At 42.7% G+C, this 25,297-nt stretch overlaps 1 protein-coding gene across 1 annotated transcript in view; it reads right to left on the minus strand.

Annotated features, from left to right (window-relative positions):
* Positions 1–309: 309 nt before the first annotated feature.
* The window catches only part of Mcf2l2 (MCF.2 cell line derived transforming sequence-like 2), a 236,592-nt gene continuing 211,604 nt past the window's right edge, over positions 310–25,297 (minus strand). Inside the window, exons 23-30 of the mRNA XM_077795511.1 lie at positions 20,775–20,990; positions 19,790–19,882; positions 19,537–19,615; positions 14,244–14,277; positions 12,145–12,242; positions 1,263–1,351; positions 782–895; positions 310–705 (exon numbers count right to left, since the gene is read on the minus strand). Of these exons, the coding sequence (XP_077651637.1) occupies positions 310–705; positions 782–895; positions 1,263–1,351; positions 12,145–12,242; positions 14,244–14,277; positions 19,537–19,615; positions 19,790–19,882; positions 20,775–20,990 (1,119 nt within the window). The remainder of the gene's footprint in view (positions 706–781; positions 896–1,262; positions 1,352–12,144; positions 12,243–14,243; positions 14,278–19,536; positions 19,616–19,789; positions 19,883–20,774; positions 20,991–25,297) is intronic.

Genomic DNA, 25,297 nt, shown 5'->3' on the forward strand with positions numbered 1-25,297 from the left:
CTCTTGGGGGATGGGGAGGCGCAGCAGCTTCCAGGTGCTCATCCTCGGCCTGCGCTCGCGCTTAGGCTCCAAGGCTCTTCTAATTCCACTCCCATTCCCGAGAAATCTTGCAATATCTGAAGGAATCTTTGATTGTCCCAATTTGGGGATGGGAGGGTGTAGGGGCGTGTTACTGACCTGTAGCTTCTAGAGGCCTGGGATGCTGCTAAACATCCCACAGCCCACAGAACAGCCCCCACAGCAAAGACTTATTCAGCCCCAAAGATCAAAATCGCCAAAAATTGAGCAGCCCTTGGTGAGTCCTGGCGGCTAAGCTGTGGGCTCCCTGCGCCCGTGGAGGCGCGTGCAGGCACACACAGTTCCTGGGCCCCCGAGCTGGGACCCTTGGGGCGCTTCGCCTTGGGCTCCCCTCCCCCCCCCCCCCCCCCCCGCTACAGACCCGGGGCGCCGAGGCCCGCAGACTGCTTTCTGCTGAAGGAGCGCGCGGCGTTCGTCCGCATCACGACAGCCCCTCCCCGGGATGCAGACGGCACTGGCGGCCGCGGAGCGAAGGGAGCCTGCGACGAGGGTCAGTTCTCCGTGGAGGAGGATCTCGGGCTTGCTGCGATCGCCCGTACTGCCTGCTCTTGGACACCCGTCGTCTCCCCCGCAGGAACGGCCAGGCCAGGGGACACCCCAGCGCGCCCCTCTGTGCTGCTGGATGCCCTGAAATGCCAAGAAGAAAGTCAGAGAAGCCCTGGCAACAGATCGGCTTACTTTCTTCCAACTTTCACACTCACGCTTTCTTCTCATCACGTTCTTCTGTTCCTCCCTCGGTGCTTTCTCCTTTCTCCAGGGAAACCGTTTTGGGGGAACAGGTTTCATAACTGTCCTCAGACTGGAAAAGTCCTGAGAGCTGTAAGGGTGGGAACAGGGACACACTTCAGAGTCAGCAGTGGGGGCAGTGCTCCGCCCCGGCAAGGCCCATTGAGCCTCTCCCACCCCAGATCTCCCACCTGGGCCTTTGGGGTGCCCAGCTGCAGCCCCTCCTGACCCCAAACTAGCACATTGCTAGAGACAGTGATGTGGAGACATGCAGGGCTGGGAGGGTGCAGAGACACTTTGAAGGTCCAGTGATCTAGGCTTCCTGATTAGACCTGGTCTTGATGGGACAATTATGAAAAATGAGGAAGAGAGGGAATAGAGGAGAGGGAGAAGGGGCAGGAGCAGCCCATGAATAGAAATGAGGGAGATTAGAAAAGATGCAAGAAGGAAATAATTACACTCAGCACACTGCTCTCCTTGTCCATATCTCCGCCACCTTCACCACCTTCAAAGGTTTCCGTGGAGACAAACTCCCTGCTGGAGCAGCCTTGGGGAGGGAAAGGGTAGGATTTGAGCCCCTTTGAGGGAGGAGGATGATCCCTCTGCCAATAGCAGGATGTAGCAGGCAGTGCCTGTCTCAGGGACACTTCCACCCCATCTCTAACTTCTATCATAAGGCATTGTACCATCTTTCAGCAAAATGGTCATTTCCTCATCCTCACTGTGCTTCTGGCATAAGGGGACTCCAGGGTTGAATAACTGCCCTAAAGAAGAGTCTCAGGGGGTTTTGTGAAGCCTCACCTCAAAAGTGCTGGGAGGCAACCCAAGAACCTAAAGACAGATTCCAGACACACTGCAGGATAAATGGCACCTTGGGGTGAAATAATTATGGGGAGCATCAAGAACTGCAGCCCTAGGCCTACAGCTTCTGTGGCCCTCATGAGAGACCTGGGTTAAAACTTCCTAGCTGAGTTGTAGCTCAGAAACCGAGATAATAAGTGTTTGTTTTAAGCTATTAAGGTTCAGGAAATTTATTACGTAGCTGAACACAACCAGCACACATATGGGGAGTGAGGTAGGAACTGGCTCAGGGATGGGCCCCACCTCCAATATCCAGAGGCAACTCTGTAGGGACTCCCATTACTCCTCTTTAGGGTGGTTGTCTATCCCTGAGTCTCCTTATGCCAGGAGCAAAGAGCGAGGGCAGGAGAATGACTGTCTTCCTGAGAGGTCTGCAAGGGAGTCTTGGAGGGATGGAGGGAGCTGTGTCCTCCATCACCCACTGTGGGAACCAGAGGGGCTGAGCCTCCAGGGTCCAGTGGTCCCAGTGCCTCAGAGGATGCAGGGACTGCCAGGGACCACAGAGCCCTCTGCTGGAAGGTTTGGATGGTGGCCCTGGCCTGGCTCAGAGGCCTGGCTCAGCCTGGAACCCCCACAGCCCAGGTGGGCAGGATGGGAACTGAGAGGCCTGATGAGTTCCAGCCACTCTGCAGGCAGCTGGCACCTGAGGTGAGGTGATCACCTGCCTTCATTCTCCTGCAGGGCCATGTAGCAATCATGTATCAAATCATTTACAAAAGTAAAACAACAGCTTCCCAGACAATATTCACCCTTGGTGTGATGGCCTCATCTATTGCATCCTACTCCATCTCTGTGTGCTCCGGTTCTGCTCTAGAGGCAAAGCAGGAGAGGTGCTGTGGGAGTGGTTAAGGGTCACCAGAGCCTTTCCAGGGTGAGTCCCAAACTGCAGCTGCTCTGGGTGTCCTCACTTGTGGCCCTGGGCTCTGGGCAGCAGTGACAATGCCCTATTCACTCTCTATCCTGGTGGCTCCTGGAAGAAACCTGGAATTCTTAGAACCTGCAAAACTTGGAGAAGGTCCTGGGGGCAAAGTCCTGGGGAGGAAGGTGTGGCTCACAGGCAACCAATTGCGGTAACTGACCTGTGGGGACTTCTCAAGGCCCAAAGTGGGGTCAGGAGCTGTGGGTCCTGGCTCCTAGATGATGTTCCTCCTTCATCCAGGCCCTTCCAGTTCTTGAGCTGCCTTTTGTTCTAGCTTAAATCACCTGCATATTTAATCCTCTCCTGGAGTTGGGTCATGGGGTCAGCAGTAAGGAGCTGGCAGCATTGAGGGTCCAGAATCTCAGATTAGGGGGTCTGGCCAGTCATAGGCATGTGTGTGGGTGAACACATGAGAGGCTCACTGCCCAGTGGTAGGAGAATAGACTTTGGAACCAGCCAGACCTGAATGCAATTCTGATTTTTCCACTCACAAACTATGTGACCTTAATCTCACTAATAGGTTTATTAAAAAATCTGTTTTTTTTTTTAAATCTTTAAAAAAGGAATAATAATGTCTTGGTAAGAGGATTAGCTAACATGTTAATGAAGTAAAATACCTGGTAATCACATGAATTAAAAAAGTAACAATTGTTATAATTAGTGCTAACAATAATTACAATAATACTGAAGAAAGCTTCTCTGGAGCAGTTATGGGCATTCCAAGTATTCTATTGTTACTTAAATTTGGGGACAATTTGTCATTGTCTCATTCTCAGAAATACTCAGGAGAGGAAACAGATTATAAGGTAATAAATAGCTTTAAAAAGAAACAGCACACACACAGTTTTGTTTTAAATTTTTAAAATTATTATTTGTTATATATGACAGCAGAATGCATTATGATTCATATTACACATATATAGCAAAATTTTTCATATCTCTGGTTGTATATAAAGTATATTCACACCATTTATGTCTTCATATATGTATTTAGGTAATGATATCCATCTCACTCCACCATCTTTTTTACCCCCATGTTCCCTCTCTTATCCTTCCATCCCTTTGCCCTATCTAGAGTTCGTCTATTCCTCCCATGTTCCCCCTCCCAATCCCACTAAGAATCAGCCTCCTTATATCAGAGAAAACATTTGGCATTTGGTTTTGGGGGACTGGCTAACTTCACTTAGCATTATATTCTCCAACTCCATCCATTTACCTTCAAATGCCATGATTTTATTCCACATACACATTCTGAAGAACCAAACCAACACACTGGATCTTGACAAATATTCAATTTGATTACAGCAAAAATTTAAGTGATATGTTCCTTCTTGGAAAATGCATAGAGTGACTAGTCCCAGCTGAGGTCCTGCAATGTGTTGGGTCAATGTTCCCTAAGCCTCCAAGGCCCTCCCAGTTCATGTAGCAGAATACATCTAAAGAGTGTGGGTGGGGAAGGACAAGAGTGGAAAAGGTGGCCCATGAAAATTCATGCTGATAAGGTCTGGGGAGTAGTGTCTTTTCCACTCTTGGATGATCTTCATAGCTCACATCACATAAACCCTGCATGAATCTAGTTTTACCATTTAATGTTTAGAATTCCAAGGTTTTGATTTTGCTTAAGAAAATTGAATGAAACTTATGAACAAGAGAACCTATTAGTGAGATTAAGTTATCCTCATCAGAAAACACATTTTTTGGTAAATTATAGACTTCCAAGGCAAAATCATGGCCTTTCCCTTGCTGAACACTGGATGGCACTAACGGACCAATATAGATCCTGCTAGTTCAGCGGCAACTAATACCGTGAAGATATTAAATGAGTAAATTCTATTCTATTCTCTTCCAAACTAGATTTTTCTCTATTCCTTACAATTAGCACAACCATTAAAGCATCATCTCTATCACATGAATGAAAGCACATTATTTTCTCCTGGGGGTCTGGGAATGGTGGGGAGCTGCCCTAAGGCAGTGCCTGAGCCGCTGACCTTCCATTCCCTTTCCTGGATGTACAGTAAGTAGGTGCTAATGATCATATACTAACAGAAAACTGGGCACAGCCTAAAAGCTTCATCTCATTTAATCTCTTAATCTCATTTAATGTGTGTCTACATTTTGTAAAATAAACAATAAAAAGAACTTAAGCCCAAAGAGGCTAAACAATTTATTAAAAAAGATGGAGATGGTCTTGAGCCTGGGTCTGTAAAACCTCAGGATTATGCTGTGCTGCTAACCAAGGTTTCTGTCTTCTAGGGTTTAACTCATGAGTCACCTTCTGCCTGATCATACTACTCACTTTCCAGAGCTCACAGAGGAGAGGGTGCCAGAATGTTTCCAGGGTACTAGGCTGGATTAGGATCTTTTGTTTGGCAGCCCAGAGTGTAAATGTAGGTCAATCAATCAATCCAGACTAGTCTACAGCTGAAGCATCTATTTTATTTGCTAATGGTCTTTGGCTAAGAGGAAGCAAATCATTCCTAAACATTCAGTTAATTGCTTTCAGATTCCTCATAGTCTCAAGGCACATTTTTCCCTCCAAGTGTATTTTCTGTTGTCAAAGTTCTTTTCAGTTTGTAGGGCAGTTTGAGTTGGCAGTCTTAGAGTTTTAGAGCTGCTTTAAGCTGAGATCAAAGAAACGTCCCAGCTAGGAAATCACTTCCTAGCTCAGAAACCAGCTTCCTTGGATATTCAGTGTTGGAAGAAGCCCAATGGTGGGGGTAAGGGTGAAGAACAAGCTGACATGTCTCATTGGGTCTAGTCTAAGCCTTGCCCGTTTCATCAGATTCAATGGGAATTTTTCAATAAGACTAAAATATAAAGCCATGCAAACATTAGTATGGTTCCATTTTTTAAAAAGCATGCATTTCTATGGACACAAAGTTGGAAAGATTTATATAGTGGTTATATCCAGTTTGAATCTTCATCTGTACTTTTCTGTATTTCCTGTTTTTGATAGCCTGAATGTGTATTCCTTTTTGTAACCAGAAAAAAAAAAATCAAGCTAGCTGGTTAGATATCCAAAATAACCCACAATCTCACTAGAAAGAACTGTTTGCTAGAACTTATTTTATTCATCAATTTACAAGAGGGCATGAAATAATTTTGAATCATAATAATAATGATGAAAGCAAATAATTTATTTAGGCCAAAAAAGGAAATGTCACAAAAGTTAGCAAAGAAACAACCCCTATGTACTATACTAGATAACCCATTTGCCACCTTCAAAACCCTGGGGATCTGACGGGGGTGTCGGGGGGGGTGGGTGCCTAAAGAGAGGCTTGAGAGGGGCCTGTAGCTCTCTGGAGTCTGTCCAGAGGCTCTTCCTCGGTTGCCTATGAGGCAAAAAGCTTATTCTCAGTTTGTGGTTTTTCACATGGCCAGGGCTCTGCAAATCCAGGACAACAGGGAATTCAGAGTTCAAATTTTCATTTAACTCCTTAATTTGTATAGTCAGCAGCCAAAAAGAGGCTGTTCAACCAATGGCATCAGAAATAGCACACCCGCTTGTTCTGTGACTGTCCCACAACTGAACTGCATCAGTCCTTATTCCATCTTTCTTCCTTGCCCCACCCAGACTCTTCCCCTAGTAGAATGAGAGCCCTATCACTTTGTCCTCATGCCAGTAGGCTGGCAGGCAAAAAAGTAGCTGTCACACTAGAGGGAGGATTGATCCTGACCATGGGGAGGAGTAAGACTGCTGTCTGGGAGAGGCAGAGAGGTGATCATTGGGACATCTCTCAGTGCTCCCATGCCCACTGTCACTGCATTGGTGAGCAAAAGAACTATAGCCAGGGATGAGTCTCGGACTGGATGCCATCAGTAGAACTGCCTGATGGGCAGCAGGGGTCAGGGTGTCTAGCATGAGTAGGAGGGAAGTGATGAATTGAAGGCAAAATCCAAACTAATGACCAACTGCAGCAGCAGGTGGCAGATGTAACTTTAAGCTAAGTAGGACTTTTACCATGTTCCCTAGTGGAAGTGTTCCCTTAGGATCCAAGATCTCTAGACTCATTGAGGCTAAAGTTGCAGGGATAAGTGGGAACAAATCCCTCATGTCGGTCACTAGAAGTGATAATGAGCAAGCATGATATCTTTGCTCTTGGATTCATATATTCTGCCTACTGGGGCTCAGCCCTGTAATGTAGCCACAGTTCAAGGCACATACTGCATCCAGAAAGATGGCACTCCCTATCCACAGTGCCATGTCCAAATTGCAGCTCTGCCTTGCCTTCAAAAGGCTGTTCCACTCCTCTATCAGGCCAATAACTTCTGAATGGGGTGGTGGGACCATAGTTCAGTGGTCATTTGTCCATGTTGAGTCCCTTGATGAAAGCAATATTACACACTGTGCCCCTGAGCCTGGTGGGGGCTGAAGAAATCGACTTCTCTTAACAGTACCATACTGAGGGCTCAGCATGGATCTCTCTAGCAGGTTGGACATTCAACAGGCTGGCAGCTAGATAGGACTTTTTTTTTTTTAAATAAAGAAAAGCAGGCTTGCTTATACAGACCCTCATTTGGATGAGTCTGGAGTTGGAGTCTTGGAAGTTTGACTATTTTATTAGCAGGGAAGCACAGTTACCCCTGTAACTCTGATTAAAGAACATCTCTCCTCTATGAGAGCAGGTCATCTTTGTCAACTGAATATATAAGGGACACATGTGGAGTGGTGAAGGAGTAAGGAGACACCCACCTGGCAAGCAAGATCCCTGGTGAACCATGTACCCATGGGAACCAGGGACCCACATTGTAGCCAGATGGTCCTCACATCCCAGAGCAGTCCTGATGATAGGGAGCCCCCACTGCAGGGCCCATGCACAGCCTCCAGTTCTGCTACCAAGATTTCTGTATTAGGAGCCCATGGTTTAGGCTCTAGGGTGCCATGAAGGAAGCTTGCTGACATCTACTGTCCAACTTCTCCAGTTGGATTGGTCTTTTGGTACCTTTTCTATGATGGATCTTCTTAGATGGGCACTAAAGCATAATTCAAAGATCTTTGCCTTTGGAGCTCATGACCATAGGTCCATGTGCTTCTACCCCAGGTCAGGTCATGTTGTAATGCCCATCCTAGTTTCTATTCTAGAAAGGGTTTGGAAGGGAGATGTGGAGAACATGAGGAAGAGCAAACATTGTCTTTCATGCTTCATCTATAGGTTCTGTACAGTCCTGGCGGGAGGGATGGGAGAAGGTCTCTCTCTTAATAAGGGGGAGTAGGTCACCACTGCCAGTCCAGGGGATAAACGGTATGGACCCAGAATTCTCATTTCAATGCTTAGGGTCCTTTTTACGTATCATGACCTGACTTTGTCTCCTCATCTACTGGCTAGGATCCCAAAATGACCAAGTGACAGATTTGCCTTGCCTGAAAATGTATCCTTTTCTTAAATTCTGCCACTGGCTCTTCAGCTCAGTCTGCCTGGAGATGAGGAGCTAAACATTGGCAAGGAGGCCCTCTGATTCTCACAATGGGCTTTAAATTGGTGACTAATGTGGGTCTGTTCCTTTATCTTCAGTGCCTCAGTGGTACTTAGCAGCAGACTCTTAATTCCACCATCCTCTCCAAAGACCTAGCACCAGCTGGCGTGTCACTGTCCACCTATATCTGATCCCAGCTCACCACAGGTGAAGGTCCAGGCAATTGAACCACAGCAGTTCAGGGATCAGGACTCTCAGTACTCTGTAACACCACTGATGGGGTCCTTATTACTAATTGCCAGCAGGTGACCCAATACCAGAGTCCCATTGTTTCTTGGATTTCTCCTGTACTGTCTTAGGTCAGGAAGCAGATTGTGCAAGTATGTTATTGAGAAAGGGCTTTCAGATGAAACCTGTAAGACAGTGAGGGCAGAAAACAGGGCGGGGAAGAAGTAGGCGTAGATGTGGGTTTGGCTGAAGTCTAGCATCAGCCCGATCCCCTAGGAAATGCTAGAGCACACATGGGACCACAAGGGTGTTATCTTGGTACAGAGGGTTGGCTTTTGTACCCTGAACTAGTAACCCATTTGTGGGCCACAAGCTACCCTTGGGGGAGGATGTAGCCTCACAGGCATTTCCTGGCTAGACAGCTCTCGTCAGCTGAGGGCAGTTCTTAGAAGGGCACAACTGTGAGATATCATCAGCTAACCTCAAAGCAATTGGGAAGTAAATGGATGTAATAGCCTGATAAAGAGGAACTGGGCAGGTTCCAACACCATCTAATACAATAATGTGCATGTGGCCTATTTGAAGAAAGTCTTTATGAAGGCTCCTACTTTTTTTAAGCAGAAAATGTTTCATAAGAAAATGTGGAGGAAGGTTCAGAGATTTTCCATAAGGCCCCTGCCCCTACACATGCCTAGCTTCCTCACCATCACCATCATTACCAGAGGGGTGAAGCTGATGGACCTACATGGACACTCGTACTCATCCAATGTCCATTGCTTACGTTAGGGTTTGTTCTTGGTGATGCACACTCTATGGGTTTGTACAAATGATATGTATCCACCATTACAGTATCACACCAGAAAATTTTCAGTGTCCTAAAAATCCCCATTCTGTATACTCATCCTTCTCTTCCACACTAACTCCTGACAACAAATGATCCCTTTACTATCTCCAGATAATAAAAAATTTGAATTTTCTAGAATGTCATAAAGCTGGGATCATATGAATTATAGATTTCTCAGATTGGCCTTTTGCACTGAATAGTATGCATTTAGGTTTTTTTTTTTTTAATGTCTCTTCTTGGCTTGATGGCTCATTTCTTTAGTGCTGAATAATATTCCATTGACTGGATGTGCCAGTTTATCCGTTTACTCACTGAAGGATATCTTGGTTGCTTCCAGGTTTGGAAAATGTGAATAAAAGCATGTAGAAATATTTGTGTGCAGGTTTTTGTAGAGACATAAGTTTTCAACTCCTCTGGGAAAATACTGAGCATGCATGCTGAATTGTATGGAAAGAATATATTCTGTTTTGTGAGAAATTACTAAACTGCCTTCCAAAGCAACTAAGCCATTTTGCATTCCCACCAGCAATGAATGAGAGTTCCTGTTGCTCCACAGCCTCACCTGCATGTAGTATTTTTGTGTTTTAGGCTACTTTTCACAACCCAACTGAATTATTTGTGTATTTATTGATTTTTATGGTGTCAAGCAAACTTCTCAAGAGCTGACTGGTTTTCATGAGCCTAATTAGTGAAAGATCATCTCAGCTCAGATCAACACAATGGTCATTCTACTGCCACTTTTTTGTCCCCTGAAACCAGGCAGCCTTCCCATATTGAAAGTTGTGTATGTCTGAGTGTGCACAGATAATACACGAACATGTACAGACACAGTTCAAACCAAGTGCACACTAAAAGTCATCCTTTCTTTCTTCTGCTCACACCATGCCTTTTGGGCATAATGACCTTAAGTTAGTGCAGAGAGAGAGAGGAAAGGAAGGAAGGCATCTGGATAATCCTCATCCTTATGATCTGGGTAAAAGAGGAATTATAAATCTATATCAGTTAGTTCATATCTCCTGGTGATCATATTTGGACATCTTTGTCATTGTTGACCCTTCTGTCCTCAAACAGATCAGCTCATAAATATCTTTTTGTGAAAACACCTCATGAGCATGACATACATTATGACCTGGCTAGCTTTCATAGGTTCAGTGTTTTAAAGTCCCAGTAATCTGAAAAGTCACCTATTAAATCAACAACCTAATAGGTTGGGAACTGAAGTGCCAACATATTTTGTTGGTCTGTTGGGCCCCAGCTGAAACAGGAGCCCAACTCCAGGCACCTTACCTCACTTTGAGTTTTTCAAAGTAAGAGGAAACTAGAATATGACGCCCTCTAACCACCACAGTAAATATGAGACAGTGTTAGAAGATACGACCAGTTACTTAAGAGATATAAATTCAGCTTTATTTTCCTTCAAAAAAAAAAAAAAAGCTTTTCACAAGCCAACTTGAAATTTCCACAGGAAAATAAAACAAAACCTCCAACCTCCCAGAGCTCCTACCACCTCCCATGGAGGACTAGGCCTGACGAAAGATTTACAGACCATATTCTAGAACCAAGATTTTTCTCAATCCTTATTTTCCCAGTTTGTACTTAGAAGAAAACAGGTCGCTTTTCATTTTCTAAATATAAAATTTTATAGCACCAACATACCCTAGGTGACAATTACTGCCTTATTAAATGGCATTACTATTAATATTTGTTGACCAAGTCTGAACATCTGATTTCTCCATGACGTGGACTTCTTCCTGTTTAATTTGCTACTCACGCTCATTAACATCCAAGAGTCCAGAAGCTTAAAGAAGAAACTTATTCAGTCTTAACCTGGGGTAGATGGGAGGTTCTGGGACTGGACTTGTTTAATGACTTTTGTACTTTCTAAGTGCTCAATAAGTGCATTTTGAACTAATACTTCTTCTAGCAGCCATTGTAAAATAGAGTATGTGCCTGAAGACATATTCGTATTGCACCAAGTTAATCACAAATGGTCTGCTATGGGCTGAATGTTCATGCTCCATCCCATTCACATGTTGAAGCCCTAATGCCTCATATGGTGGTATTTGGAGATGGGACCTTTGGAGGTGAGAGGGTTAATGAGGTCAGGAGGGCAGGGCCTTGGTCATATGGGATCAGTGCCCTTAGAAGAGATACCAGAGAGCTGGTTCTTTGCCCTGATCCACTGAACGTGGAAGTCACATGAGCACACAGTGAGGACAGAGCCCCCTGCCATTCAGGAAGGGGACCCCCAACTAGCACCAAGCATTCTGTTACCTAATCTCAGACTTCCAGCCTCTGGAACTGTGAAAAGGAAGTTTCTGTTCTTTAAGCCACTTGGTCTGTGGCATTTTGTTTCTGGCAACCTGAGTTGATGAAGACATAGTCCAAAAGCCCAAACTTTAAATATTAAATTCCCAAGGTTTTCACTATGGGCAGTTTCAGGAAGCATAAAGCAGAAGATTTTAAAAAAATAATTATCTTTAGTTTAAATAGTTAGGAAAAGATAAGATGATAAAATAACATATTCAAAGCCCCATGAACCCATAACCCATGGTGATGTCCTTAAAATAGGAAATATAAAAATGCCTACACACCTGCTTATTTATTTATCCTGCACCCAATTCTGCCTGTAGGAAATTGATGTACAAAGTTGTTAGAGGTGATATCCTATGGGGAAGTACCTGGATCAAGAGCTCTGAATATTTCCATAGAGAGTTTTGGGAAGCAGCAAAATTCAAAATTCAAAATTCCCAGAGAGAGCAAGAAGTAAAGTGCCTCCACACATCTTGCTTCTAAAGCACAGAACTTCTGGCGCTGCTTTTACCTGCAACAACTACTCCTTCACAGAGCAGCTCTTCTAGAGAGGAGTTACCTCTCTATGTGAGACTTCTGGCCTAATGAGAACACCACAAATGAACAGCAGGAAATTGATTTTATACCACATAAAGGGTGTAGATGCTGTTCTTTCTCCTCCCTCTTACTTCTAAGGGAGGGCCAGGACTCGGGTGTCTTCCCCAGAGGCTCAGCAGTGGTGGCACCCTGCTTCTGTGCTCTGCTCTCCATTGGGTCCTACCTTTCATTCCATGAGTGCTGGAGACTGGCTCTTCCTTGCTAGTTGTAGCTCTATCTGTGTTTTCAGTCCCAGGAACACATTCCACTCCATTGCCTTTGCTTTAGAGAAATACAGAGGAGCACTGAATCATGGGAGAGAACAGCACTTGCATTCCTCCTTCTACCAGCCAGAGCAGCGTTGGTTTGTACTAGGTTATCCCTGGTCTTAAATCTCCAGGTGCAACTTCTCTCTCCTCCTTTACCTGTGGTCTAAGATCTGCCCCAACTCTATGGTAACATTCAACAAGGGAACGTTCAAAGGACATCTCTTGTTGAGTAATAAAGTTAACCTCTAACTGTCTGCAAATCTTTTTTGGCGGGGAGGGTGGGTGGGTGGGGACCAAGGATTGAACCCAGGAGCACTTAATCACTGAGCCACAGTCCCAACACTTTTTTGTATTTATTTATTTATTTTTTTAGAGAAGGGATCTCACTGAGTTGCTTAGGACCTTGCAAAGTTGCTGAGGTTAGATTTGAACTCACAGTACTCTTTTTTGCGCGGCTGGGAGAGGTACTGGGGATTGAACTCAGGAGCACTTGACCACTGAGCCATATCCCCACCCTATTTTGTATTGTATTTAGAGACAAGGTCTCACTGAGTTGCTTAATGCCTCACTTTTGCTGAGGCTGGCTTTAAACTCATGATCCTCCTTCCTCAGCCTCCTAAGCCATTGAGATTATAGGTGTGTGCCTTTGCGCCCTGCATGGCTGCAAATCTTAAAGGTGGGGAGGTAAGGAGGAGAAATCCCCTTCTGGATTCCCAAAAACTATTTCACTGGCTTACTATAGTTCCCTCCTCTCCTGATTATTGGTCTGAAATGCCAACGGTTGTACCAAGTCTTTTGGATTACATTAGATCTAACACCTACTAGACACAGGAGGTCCAAGTAAATGAGATGGGCCTAAGCTAAACCTTGGCACTGCCCCTCCCTACAACTTTGTTTACAGAGTAGTTTGCAAGCTTCACTTGATGCTTCAATGAGTTCTTTCATTCACTAAACATTTACTGAGCACCTATACAAGTGACAGGCCCTTGTATATGAGGCCCAAGGGAAGCTAAAACTAACAAGACAACCTCCTTGCCCTAGAGAAATTTATGGTCTAGTAGAGTGAAAAACACATCATAAAATTATAATACGGTCCACTAAATGGTGTAATTAGAGAGTACTTCATAAGATCTTGGGTGCAAAGAGCAGGGAGAGAAACTCTGCTGGTTTCTAGAGCCTTCACTGACTCCCACCTCTGTTATCTCTTTGGGCAGCTCCATTAGGAGCAGGATAAATGAGCCTAAAAATTTAAGTGGGCTCCTGTGTCAAAACTGGATCACAGACTAAGGTTTATTCAGGAAACACATAGTGGGTTCCTCCTTCATGCCTTGGCCAGGGAGAGGAATTACAGAGAAAGTTTACCTCCTGAAGGGAGTGTAAGTGCATCCTCCTGCAGACTAGAGGGAATGAGAGGACAGTGGTGACCAGAAGAACTCTTAGTGGAGAGAGGGAAGCTGTAGGAATTAACGTGAGAGGATACTGGTATCCACTCAGCAAAGAAGGACAGGCAGGCATGTGAAAATAGGAGTAGAATTGGAAGTTCTCATTTGAATATTAAAAACAAACAAACAAATAGATGCAACAGCAATTAAAGGAGGTTTCAAAGTTGCAGGTATCACTTTAATTGATGGCCCAGTGAGTCAGCACTGGAAAAGCTGCCCTTGTCTGGTAGTGGGGTCAGGAAACTGAAATTTTTTTTTTTAATTGGAAATTATTCATAGCATGTTCAATGTTTAAAAAATTCTATAAGAAGAATCATGCAAAATCAATATGAATTAGACATAGCATTTAACATTTCTTAAAAAAAAATTTTAGATGTTGATAGACCTTTATTTTTTTCATTTATTTATATGCAGTGCTGAGAATCAAACCCAGTGCTTCACACATGCTAGGCATGTGCTCTACCACTGAGCCACAATCCCAGCCCCTTGACATTTCTTAAAAAAAAAAAAAAACAAGCAAATAACAACAAACAAACAAACAAACAACAACAGAAAAAAAACCCACTACTCACCCAGTGGTTGCTTCAAATTGTAGATTCCCTTGACCTGAAACAAAGCAAAACAACACTCTCAAATTTAAGCTATTTTGAATGGATTGTATATATTGATTTTTCATACACGTATACATAGAATACTATAAAATATATCAAAGTGTATAGATCTTTTTAAAAAACTTTTTTTAGTTGTAGATAGACACAATATCTTTATTTTTATTTACTTATTTTTATGTGGTGCTGGGGATCGAAACCAGGGTCTCACGCGTGAGAGGCAAGCGCTCTGCCACTGAGCTACAACCTCAGCCCGTGTATAGATCTTAATCTTATTTTCCTACTTATTCAGAAACAGTTTCTGGCTTGCCTGTCCCTGGTAGCCATTGTTTCTCCCACCCATCCTGCTGGGTTCCCTTTGTGCCTGGACTGTGGGTCCATCCATATTTCAACAATTAGCTCCCTTAGTACTGAATTAAGAACTAAACAGTGTGCCTGTGAAGTACTTATTTTTTCCACTTGAACCCAAAGTATATGATCAGGTGAGGGGTAGATCACAAACCTCTGGACAGTAATAAGAATCACATTCTTTATTTGGATGTCATCCTAGGTGTAAGAAAAATAACACATCTCAACTCGAGTGGCTTCCCCACCTGCCTGCCCCTTTGTTGCCTACAACAGCCTAAAATCTGAACTCTTCAGCCTGATATATGAGGCTTACTCTCTCATCTCAATGGCATTTCTTCCAACTCTACCCATGACCTCTCAAGCCAGGATTCAAATCACCACTGCCTATGTTCTCCCTTGGAGGCAGCTCTGTGGTCTTCGAAGGACTCCAGGGGCATCTTTTATTATCCAAGTGACCAGAACATGTTGCCCAGTGACTAGGATGGAACTGTGGACTTGGTTTCTACCTTGCCTTGTATCCCACCTAAGTGCTGCTATCACAAAGCTGCCTGCCCCGTGGGCTTTCCCCACAGCCCCCTAGACCATCCCATCATGCCACATACAAAGACGTCCCAAACCACAGGGCCCATCTCCCTCTGGACCTCTCCCCATGTATTTGTTAAACATCCCTCTTCCCTGACCAAACTCTGACTCCATAACATCCTTTGGATACAATGCCCTCTGCTGCTAGGCTGTCTCCAATCCCTCCCTGGCTCCCAGTGTCCTTCTCACCCATAACCCCAGGTATCTTATGCCTTGCTTATTGCATAGAATTATTAGGCCCAAGAAGCCCTAAGGATGAAAGGTGCTATAGGGTGATAATGGCTCTATTTCAGATCTTTGTGAAGTGCTAGACATATACAAGGGCCCGATGTTCTTGACATTCCTGAACTTGGAACTTGCATACCACCCTCCCCCACTGCCTGGGTGCCCCTGAGTCTCTATTCTGGCCCTGAGAGTCTCATCTCCTCACAGGGTCCAGCTCAAGGCTCTGCCTCCCACTCACTGTGGGCCTTTCTGAGTTCTTAGAGCCCTTGTGAAATGTCACTCATGGTAAAACTGACCCTCAGTTTGCATATCTGTGAATAAAGGGACTGGGACAACTGTGGGGCTTTCAGGGTTTTTTCTTTCTTTCTTTCTTTTCTTTTAATGGAAACTACATGCTGGTTCTGGTTAGCTTATTATCTGGATTTTACCTTCCTGTCATAACCTAGAAGAGCATGGTGCCAGGCCTTGAGGAGGGTTTGGGAAATGTGTGTCTGAATTTTAGCTGAATAAATACATTTTTACCTTCCAAACAAATGTGTCTTTTTTACTACAGGCCAGGGCTAATCAGGAGAGATTCAGTTAAGATTTAAATTGTAGATTTTGCTTAATATTGTGGAAAAAGTCAATTCCAACTCCATAGTTTTGGGGTAGGGACCTTAAAACCTGTATTCAAGTCCTTTAAGTCATTCTTAGGCAGGTGGTCCCTAAACTCCACTTTGAGAAATGCTGATCTAAGAAGTAAGTATTTCTAGAACAATCTTGTAATGAGAATATTGTTCCTGTGAGAAACCAAGTTACTTTTTCCTACCTTTCTGTTTTAAGCCTTAAGGGCACTCAGACTTAATTACCACATTCAATGTAGTATTAATAGCTGAAAAGCAAAAGTAATCATAGTTTCTATGCAAATTAAAATCAACTTATCTATCCTGGTAGAGGCCTAGAGTTTAAATCAAGAACTTTTGTTACTTTCTTGTGACAAGAAACAGAAATAGTAGTTTTCCAGTCCTACTTCTCAGTGTATCTTTTTCCACATCTAACCATATGGAAAACCCCTCTGTGCACATTCTCCACACCTGCCCTCCTGTCCTCCCACTAGATGATGATCAGAGGAGACACAGAAAGAGTGAGAAATGGTCGAATTCTTGCCAAGTCTCTAAAGATGAAATTTATCTTTTCATTTTTTATGCAATTTTCCTTACTTTATACAACTTTATGTGTGTGTGGTGTGTCTGTGTGCGTGTGTGTTTGTCATAAATCATTGCCAGAATAAATGACAGGGATAGATTTTTCACATAATATTGGCATTTCTCAACCCTAGCAATGTTACCTGACCAATTGGAACTTCATTGATGAAGGCTGGTGTGAATTTCCCCTCCCCTGTTATGAGGAGGATTGAGGATCCTTTAAATGATACAAATGTGAAAGGGTAAAGATGACTTTCAATTATTGTGAGTGACATTAGTGAAAATGGTGGGGAATAAAACTTTCAAAAATTCTCTTTACCATGAAAGTGTGGGGGTAAAGCTGGCAAAAATTGTCAGTAACATTTTTTTTTCAGAAAACTGGAAATTAAAGGTTTGCAGTGAAATCTGGAGATCATTTGTTCAAAATGAACCTCAGTCTGAGCAGTGAGATTTGTGGTGTCTTAACTCACCCTGTTCCTAACTTCCCCTTCCTTCTTGGGGTAGCCTTGGAAAACAACAGTCTACAATGATGGTAAATAATAGCACACAAAAATTAGATCAGGGGCTGAGGTTGTGGCCCAGTAGTAGAGCACTTGCCTAGCACAGGTGAGGCACTGGGTTTGATCCTCAGCACCACATAAAGATAGATAAATAAAGGTATTGTGTCCATCTACAACTAAAGAATTAAAAAAAAATTAGCTCAAAATGGATCAAAGACCTAAATGCAAGAGTTAAAGCTATAAATTATTAGAAGACATCTTAGGTATAAACCTTCATCACCTTGGATTAGGCAATGGTTTTTTAAATATCCAAAATATAAGCAACTAAAGGAAAAAAACCAGACAAATTGAATTTCATCAAAGTAAAAAAAAAATTTGTGCTTCAAAGAACACTCCCAAGAAAGTGAAAACTAACGCTCAAATGCAAAATGTTATTTGACAGGAGTTCTGGTATCCAACTAGCACTACAACTCAGCCATAAAAGAAGCCAATTAAAAATGGGCAAAGGAGCTGGGCACTGTGGCACACACCTGTAATCCCAGAGGCTTGGGAGGCTGAGGTAGGAAGATCATGAGTTCAAAGCCAGCCTCAGAAAAATCGAGGTGCTAAGCAACTCAGTGAGACTCTGTCTCTAAATAAAATATAAATTAGGGCTGGGGATGTGGCTCAGTGGTTGAGTGCTCCTGAGTGCAATCCCAGGTACAAAAAAAAAAAAAAAAAAAAAGAAGGGCAAAGGACATAGATTTTTCTTCAAAGAAAATATATACCTAAGGCCAATAAGCACATTAAAAGATACTTGACATCACTAGTTATAGGGAAATGCAAATCAAATCACAATGAGCTATCATTTCATACCCACTGGGATGGCAATAATAATTATTATTTTTTAAAATATTAAAAAAATAGACATAATATCTTTTTACTTCATTTATTTATTTTTATGTGGTGCTGAGGATCGAACTCAGTGCCTCACATGTGAGAGGTAAGCACTCTACCGCTGAGCTATAACCCCCTTCGGCAATAGATAATAATGAGCATTGGAACCTTTATTTATTGCTGGTGTGAATCTGAAATGGTGCTACTGCCTTGGAAAACAATTTGGAAGCTCCTCAGAAAGTTAACTAGAATTAACATAGGATCTAGCAATTCCATTCAATATCCAAGAAATTTAGAAATAAGGACTCACATTTAAAAAAAAAAACTTACATGAAAATATGTAGCACCACTATTTACAAAAACCACAAAGTGTAAATAACCCAAATGTTCATCACCTGATGAATGGATAAACAAATATGATTGCTATAATTTGAATGTGTCCCCTGTGTTGGAAACTTGATCCCCAGTGGAAGGTGGGTCCTAATAGGAGATATTTGGGTCATAGGGGCACTAATCTCATGAATGGGTTCATACAATTATTGTGGGGTGGTTTTGTTATCACAAGAGTGGGCCCTTATAAAAGGACAAGTTTGCCCTCCTTCCATGTACATACATGTGCATGTGTGTGTGTACACATGAGCGCTCTCTCCTTTCTTTCCTTCCTCTCTCTTTCTACCTTCTGCCACGTGGGATGATGCAGAGAAGACCCTGAGCAGATTCCAGCCCCTTAATCCTGGACTTCCCAATCTCTAGAGCTATGAGCCAATAAATTTCTGCTAATTATGAATGACCCAGTCTATTGTATTCTGTTATAGCAGCAAAACATGAACTAAGACAATGATACATCCAAGCACTGGAGTATAATTTAGCCATAAGAAGGAAGAAAGTACTGATTAATGCTACAATGTGGATAAAACCTGAAAAAAAATGCTAAGTGAAAGCATTTTGACAGGAAGAGTTACTTTTTTATAGTATCTAGAGTAAGAAAATCAAATAGAAAGTAGATTAGTGGTTGCCAGCAGCTGGGGGGGGGGCGGGAGATGGGGAATGACTGGTAATAGATACAGGATTTTTTTAGTGAGGTGTTATAAAAATGTTCCAGTTTAGAATTAAAGTTAGGGTGGGGATGATTAGACAACCTTGTACAATTGTGAATAGGCTAAAACACTGGAATTATACGCTTTAATAGGAGAGCAAATTTTATGATATGTGAATTTTATCTCAACTTTGGAAAAAAGGTAATACAGTTTCTGAAAGGCAATGTTGGCTATTTGACTCCCTGTTCATATTTTCTCAGGTGGCTTTTGGGAGCAGTCGACCTTAGCAATTAGGTGTGTGTAGGAACATAACTAAAAGGGACACTTTAGTGCAACCACACACAACTGTGCCCCTCCCCCAAACCCAGTCAATTTAAAGCAAGCACAGGCATGAACATGTGACCACAGTTAATTTTCTGACAAAACATTCTTTGACAACATCCCCAGCCTGCACCCATTGCAATCAGAATAATGCTCCAGACTGAAGTCAGCAGAGATAACCTACCTTTAATATTGTTTTGTTGTTCCATCAATAATTTACTTATTTCTGAAAACCAACAATCTCTGATTTCTTTTGAGGTTGCCTGCAATTACAGGTAAGAAAATGCTATGAGTATCAGATCACCCTGAGTATTAAGCACAGGGCTTTTGTTCTCTGCATGATCTTTAGAGTAAGGAGACAGAAGATCCCTCGTCGAATTACGGAAACACAAGAGGGAAAGAGCAAAGGAAAACCAAGAACGAGGTGTGGGCTTTACCTGCAGGATGTATTTCTCAAGTCCATTTCGGTTGGCAATTTCAAACTTTTTATTGCCCCCCCTTCCAAGTGGGCGAATTGAAAGTGTCACCAACTATTGTAAAGAAAGAAGTGTTCTGTATCAGCATTTTTTTTGACATTTAAATTGTCAATCTGCCCCTCTAATATTTTTCTACCCTTAACAGGTCCCTTTCATCTTCCTTCCAAATGTTTTTTGCTTTCCTCTGTGCATGTCCCCAAGGCAGCATAAAACATAGTCTGGTACAGCATCCCCTGTTCTGTTTGTTTCAGAGATATGCTTTCCCTGAGGAGGGCATAGCACTCCACCTTTGAGTGAAGAAATCACCTCTTCTGTAACACCTACTTCACAAATCTGTGTTTAATGGTAATTGAATGAGTATCCATTAAGAAATATAAATAAAGAAAACTACATGAATAGATAGCTTTAATTAATCACAAGATATAAGTGAGAGTGTGTGTATGTCTCTGTGTGTGTCTGTCTCATAGCTAGCAGGCTATAAAACATTTCCTATTCAGGTGAGAGACAAGACTTGATGTGGATAGGGGGTTTATGGACCCCCACAGTCAGAGTGAGGATGCTGTCTGCATTTATACACAAAAATATAACATTGAGAAGATTAAGATGAGACCCAGCTTGTGCTTTAATCACCAAATCTGCCCAGAGGAAAGATTCCTCTTTACTTTCACTGATTAGTTTTTCCAGACAAGCCACAGAAAGGTCCCTTTTGTCTTATCTAGCATGCAGCCACCCCTATGCCTTCCCCAGCCCTGTAGGGACTGACGACAAGCCCTGTCTAGAGTCTGGCAGGCCTGGGTATGGATTCCAGCTCAGCTGTGAAGCATTTGGCAAGTTGAACTTCCCCCTCAAAGCTTCAGTTTCCTCTTCTGTAAAATAAGGGGAAACCATCTCTCTCTTCTCAGTCCCCAGATGGTGGTGACTCCAGGTATATTAGGATTCCCTTTACCTTCATCCACTTCTTAAAGCTGTAATGAGGAGATGGCCCCTGGTCACCAGGCTCCATTCGAATCTTACAGAACACGATTCCTCTTTCGAATAGATAGATTTGCCTCTGGCTGGGTTTAAATCTAATAAAATCCTTCATTTTATAACGATCCTTGTGAATTGTCCAGACATTGAAAGGGCCGTGCATCAACAGCTTGCCCAGTTTCCCGATATCATCCTTTTGAAAACAAACACACCAAGAAAGAAAGAAATGCCATTAAAGTACTTGGCAGATACACAATGCTTAGGGATTGGTTTTCAAATTATAAAGCACACTCATTTGAAGTTTACAATTCTAGAAATGCCACTTGGGAAAACCCGTCCCTAAGTCAAAACTATAATTTCGAGGGCTTTGCTGATCATGGTGTCATTTTGTCATGTAAGGAAGTAAGTTCAGCTATGCAAGACACATACATAAAGGATGTTAGGAATCCTGGAACTAAAGATATTGCCACTCTGATATTCTATCTTATAATTCACTTTAGTTAGCAGAATTCTGATTTATCTTCTTCATGTTTGATACATGACAGTCTACTTAAAAGGGACAAGAGAGAGAATTCTTGTTGCATATGGACCTGAGATGGTGGGTGTTCTACCTGTATCCTAACATCTGCTTCAGGGAATAGAAGGTTTGTTCTGAAAGGAAAGAGCATAGCACAGCCTCTCCTTCATAGCATTGCAATAGGAATAGTAATTACATTTTACTCTGTGCTTTTCAGAGTGAGGAACAATGACAAAATAATCCCAAATGACACATTTTTTTTTTTTTTAACAAAGCCTGTTTGTCTCCAGGGCACACACCATGGCTGCCTCTCCTTCCCCAGGGAGCCTGCCTTTCCCATGTGTCTGCTGGAAGTCCACATGAGATAGCGCTGTCCTCTCTCAGCTCACTTCCAGGGGAGTGGGAAGAACTAAAGACTGGTTTTCTAGTATTTTTAAAAAATTAAGTCACTTAAACCAGATAATCAAGAATTTACTTCTATGAATCAAAAGGATTCTTTTCAGAAGGAAAAGAAATTATTTGAATGGGGCCATGACAAAGAAATTTCCCTTAATTATATCTAGCTGAGATAAAGCTCCACAGTTTTTGTTTTTGTTTTGGTACCAAGGATTGAACTCAGGGGCATTTGACCACTGAGCCACATCCCCAGTCCTATTTTGTTATTTATTTATGTATTTTTGTGATGCTGGGGATTGAACCCAGGGCCTTGTGTAGGCGAGGCAAACTACCAACTGAGCTATATTCCCAGATCCCTTATTTTGTATATTATTTAGAGACAGGGTCTCACTGAGTTGCTTAGCCCCTTGCTGTTGCTGAACTTTGAATCTGTGATCCTCCTGCCTTAACCTTCAGAGACACTGGGAACCTCCACAGTTTTTGAGAGTTAATAGTAAAAATATATGTACTGTATTTAGAACCTATTGGGCATGTTTGTGATTTACTGTTTATATAGCAAACAAATTGTGAATATCTTTTTATAAAGCATGGCTGTATTTTAAGAGCAATACATTCTAGTCATTTCTATAGTGCTTGTGGCATATTTTCTGGGTTAATTTTCTCCTTTTGTTTTGTAAAGTTGACAAGTACAAACTGAGGCAAATGAAACCCTCACTGAGGAATGGTGAGCCTCAGCTTTGGAACCTTCTTTCCCACAAGCACGAGCCTCCTGTTCTGTATAGCATGGGCTCCACTTGACCACATTCCTGGACACTTTGAAGAGTTTTTCACTCTGACTTCATCCTTCTGGGACTCACTCACGTGTAATCACCCCACTCCTCAGTAAATTTCTCCTTTACAAGCACTCATTCTGTATTCGATAAAAGTATAAGTAGTGCAGAAAGCACATGTTAGAAGTGGGTATTTAATATTTGCCACATGAACAACTATTACTGATAGTTTCTATTTTTAAATGGTCTTATTTCACAAATTTGATATACATTTCAAAAATACATACAACCTGACCATATGGTGCATAAAATCCATATGGTAAGGCCATGTAAACTCATACTAGTTTCGGTTCTGACTTTCTAGTAGGCAGTAGAGAAGAAAAAGGGGTGAGTTATATGATTCATTATGTCCAAAGATGTATACACACCACCTGTTCAGAAAAAGCACAGCAATTCCTGTTAGTACATGTGAAAAATTCCTCCCACAGGATAAAGGGTTACTGGGTCACCGGTCCAGGCTACATCCTCAACTACATCCCACAATAAATAGATGAATGTATTTTAGTCAATGCTGCTACTTAAAATACACATCAGTATTTAGAACATATTTGGTCAATGTGGAGGTATCACTTCACAGCGTAGCTGTAAAAGCAATTCTAAAAGAGACAGGAGGATGGGGATGAAGAATAAGTCCAATTGTACACTCTCTAATGAATGACCTGTAGAAGCCTGGGCAAAGGCAGGTAGGTGTCTGCCAAGGTCATGCATTGGCTGTTGTATAGGAAGCCTTGACCTCAGCCCTGCTGAAGAGGTAACCTTAGGAAGCAATTTGTTTTTGGTACCAGAGATTGAACCCAGGGGTGCTTAACCACTGAGTCACATCCCCAGCCTTTTTTATATTTTGAGACAGGTTTTGCTAAATTGTCTAGGGCCATGCTAAATTGCTGAGGCTGGCCTTGAACTTGTGATCCTCTTGTCTCAATCTCCCAAATTGCTGGAATTATAGACATGTGCCCACATGCCCGGCTAGGCAGCAGTGTTTTTGTGTTTCATCACCTCTGAAATTTCTTTTTTAGTCTCCCTGTAGTCACAGCTACTTTCAGGTTTGTGAATCCAGAAAAGGGCCAACAGCTGACACAGGGCCCTTGGTTGACCATAATAATCCCTCTGTAACTAAAGAAAACTGAGGAGGAGACAGTGACCAGCAGGAGTTGTAGTTGTGGACAAGCTGTGTGATTAACAAGAAGGGAGGAGAACTATGAAGAAAATGAGTCAGAAGAAACTATGAGGAAGAGAAAAAGGCACTAATGGAGGAAAAGAACAGTAATCAGTGGGTAAGAGGAGAGGACAGCAGGTATGGGCTGTACCGGGTACACAGAAGCAGGTACACTTGTGAGAACCTCAAATCCCTCCCTAGGCCAAGATCCCAGAGCTGCTATAGATCCTGGGTTCAGTCCCCCTCTCTGTGAGCCCAGCTATGCTACTGTCCTGACTCTACCTGCAGCTCTGTGAGTCAGCTTTTCTGATAAGCCCACCACCTAAATTCTCTGAAGGGAATCACCAGGTCTATCTAGACTGCTTGAAACTGGTTGTGCATTTTTTGGGTCATCTTGCATAGATGTTCTCACGGGCCTATGAGAGGAGTGAACACCTCAGTGTTTAAGGCCCAATCTTCAGCAGGCAAAGCCACATACCCTGTAGGTACAGTGTTGGGGAAGAGCAGGCACAAATACTTCGTTGTTGGCAGGACACATGTCTGTGTCGAAGCCACCCAACCTCCAAAGGAAAGTGGTGGGGAGATTTCCCCGAGCAGGACCAAGCATGGCCCTTGGACAATTATTTAGCTTCTCTTCTTTCCAACCAGACTGTATGTGGTCTCAAGTGTTTTTGTGTTTCATCACCTCTGAAATTTCTTTTTTAGTCTTCCTGTAGTCACTCCCTTTACATGATCTTTATCAAGGCTTGAGATCACATGCACAACCATTTTCAGATACTTGTCCCCTAGTATTTGTTCATTTATTGTCATTTCATGGCATTTGGGGGCAAGGGACATAGAACTAAATACTCAATACTGTGAGAAAATATTGATGTATTCAAGAAGTTAATTCAGTAACGCCCCTGTACTTGGTTTGAATAGCTTCCCCCTGTTAATTGGAACCTCAGAAAGTGATCTTATCCAGAAAGAGGATCTTTGCAGATGTATTAGCTAAGATGAGTTATACTGTATTAGGGTGGGGCCTACTCCAATGACTAATGTCCTTATAAAAAGAGCACAAATACAGAGATCCACAGTAGAGGGAAGACAGGCATGTGAACCTGGAGGCAGACGCTCGAGTAATGCTACCGTCAGCTCAGGAACTCTATGCATTGCCAGTGACAACCAGAAGCCAGGAAGATTCTTACCTGGAGCCTTCAGAGGGAACACAGCTCTGTTAAAACCTTGATTTTGGCTATCTAGACTTCACAACTGTGAGAGAATAAATTTCTGCTATTTTAAGTCGCTCTGTTTGTGGTACTTTGCTATAGCAGCCCTAGCAAACCAATATAGTCCCGACCATATTCTAACAGTGACAAAGAATTGTGGCTGTGTCAAATGGTATGTTGTTGAAGAATCTGATGCTTATGCATTCAGAGATGAGACCCAGGGTTACCTTAAACAAACAAGCAAGTCAGATAGTCTCCTCCATAGGAAACACCAAGGCAAAATAAACTAGTAAACGCTATCATTTTCACTTATGGGCAATTTGCAAGCAAGAGCTGTGATATAAGAATTTCAAATGTGACTACATGGGCCAACTGAAGAATCAACCCAAGAGA

Source organism: Urocitellus parryii, chromosome 2, assembly GCF_045843805.1.
Source record: "Urocitellus parryii isolate mUroPar1 chromosome 2, mUroPar1.hap1, whole genome shotgun sequence".
Classification (NCBI taxonomy): Eukaryota; Metazoa; Chordata; class Mammalia; order Rodentia; family Sciuridae; genus Urocitellus; species Urocitellus parryii.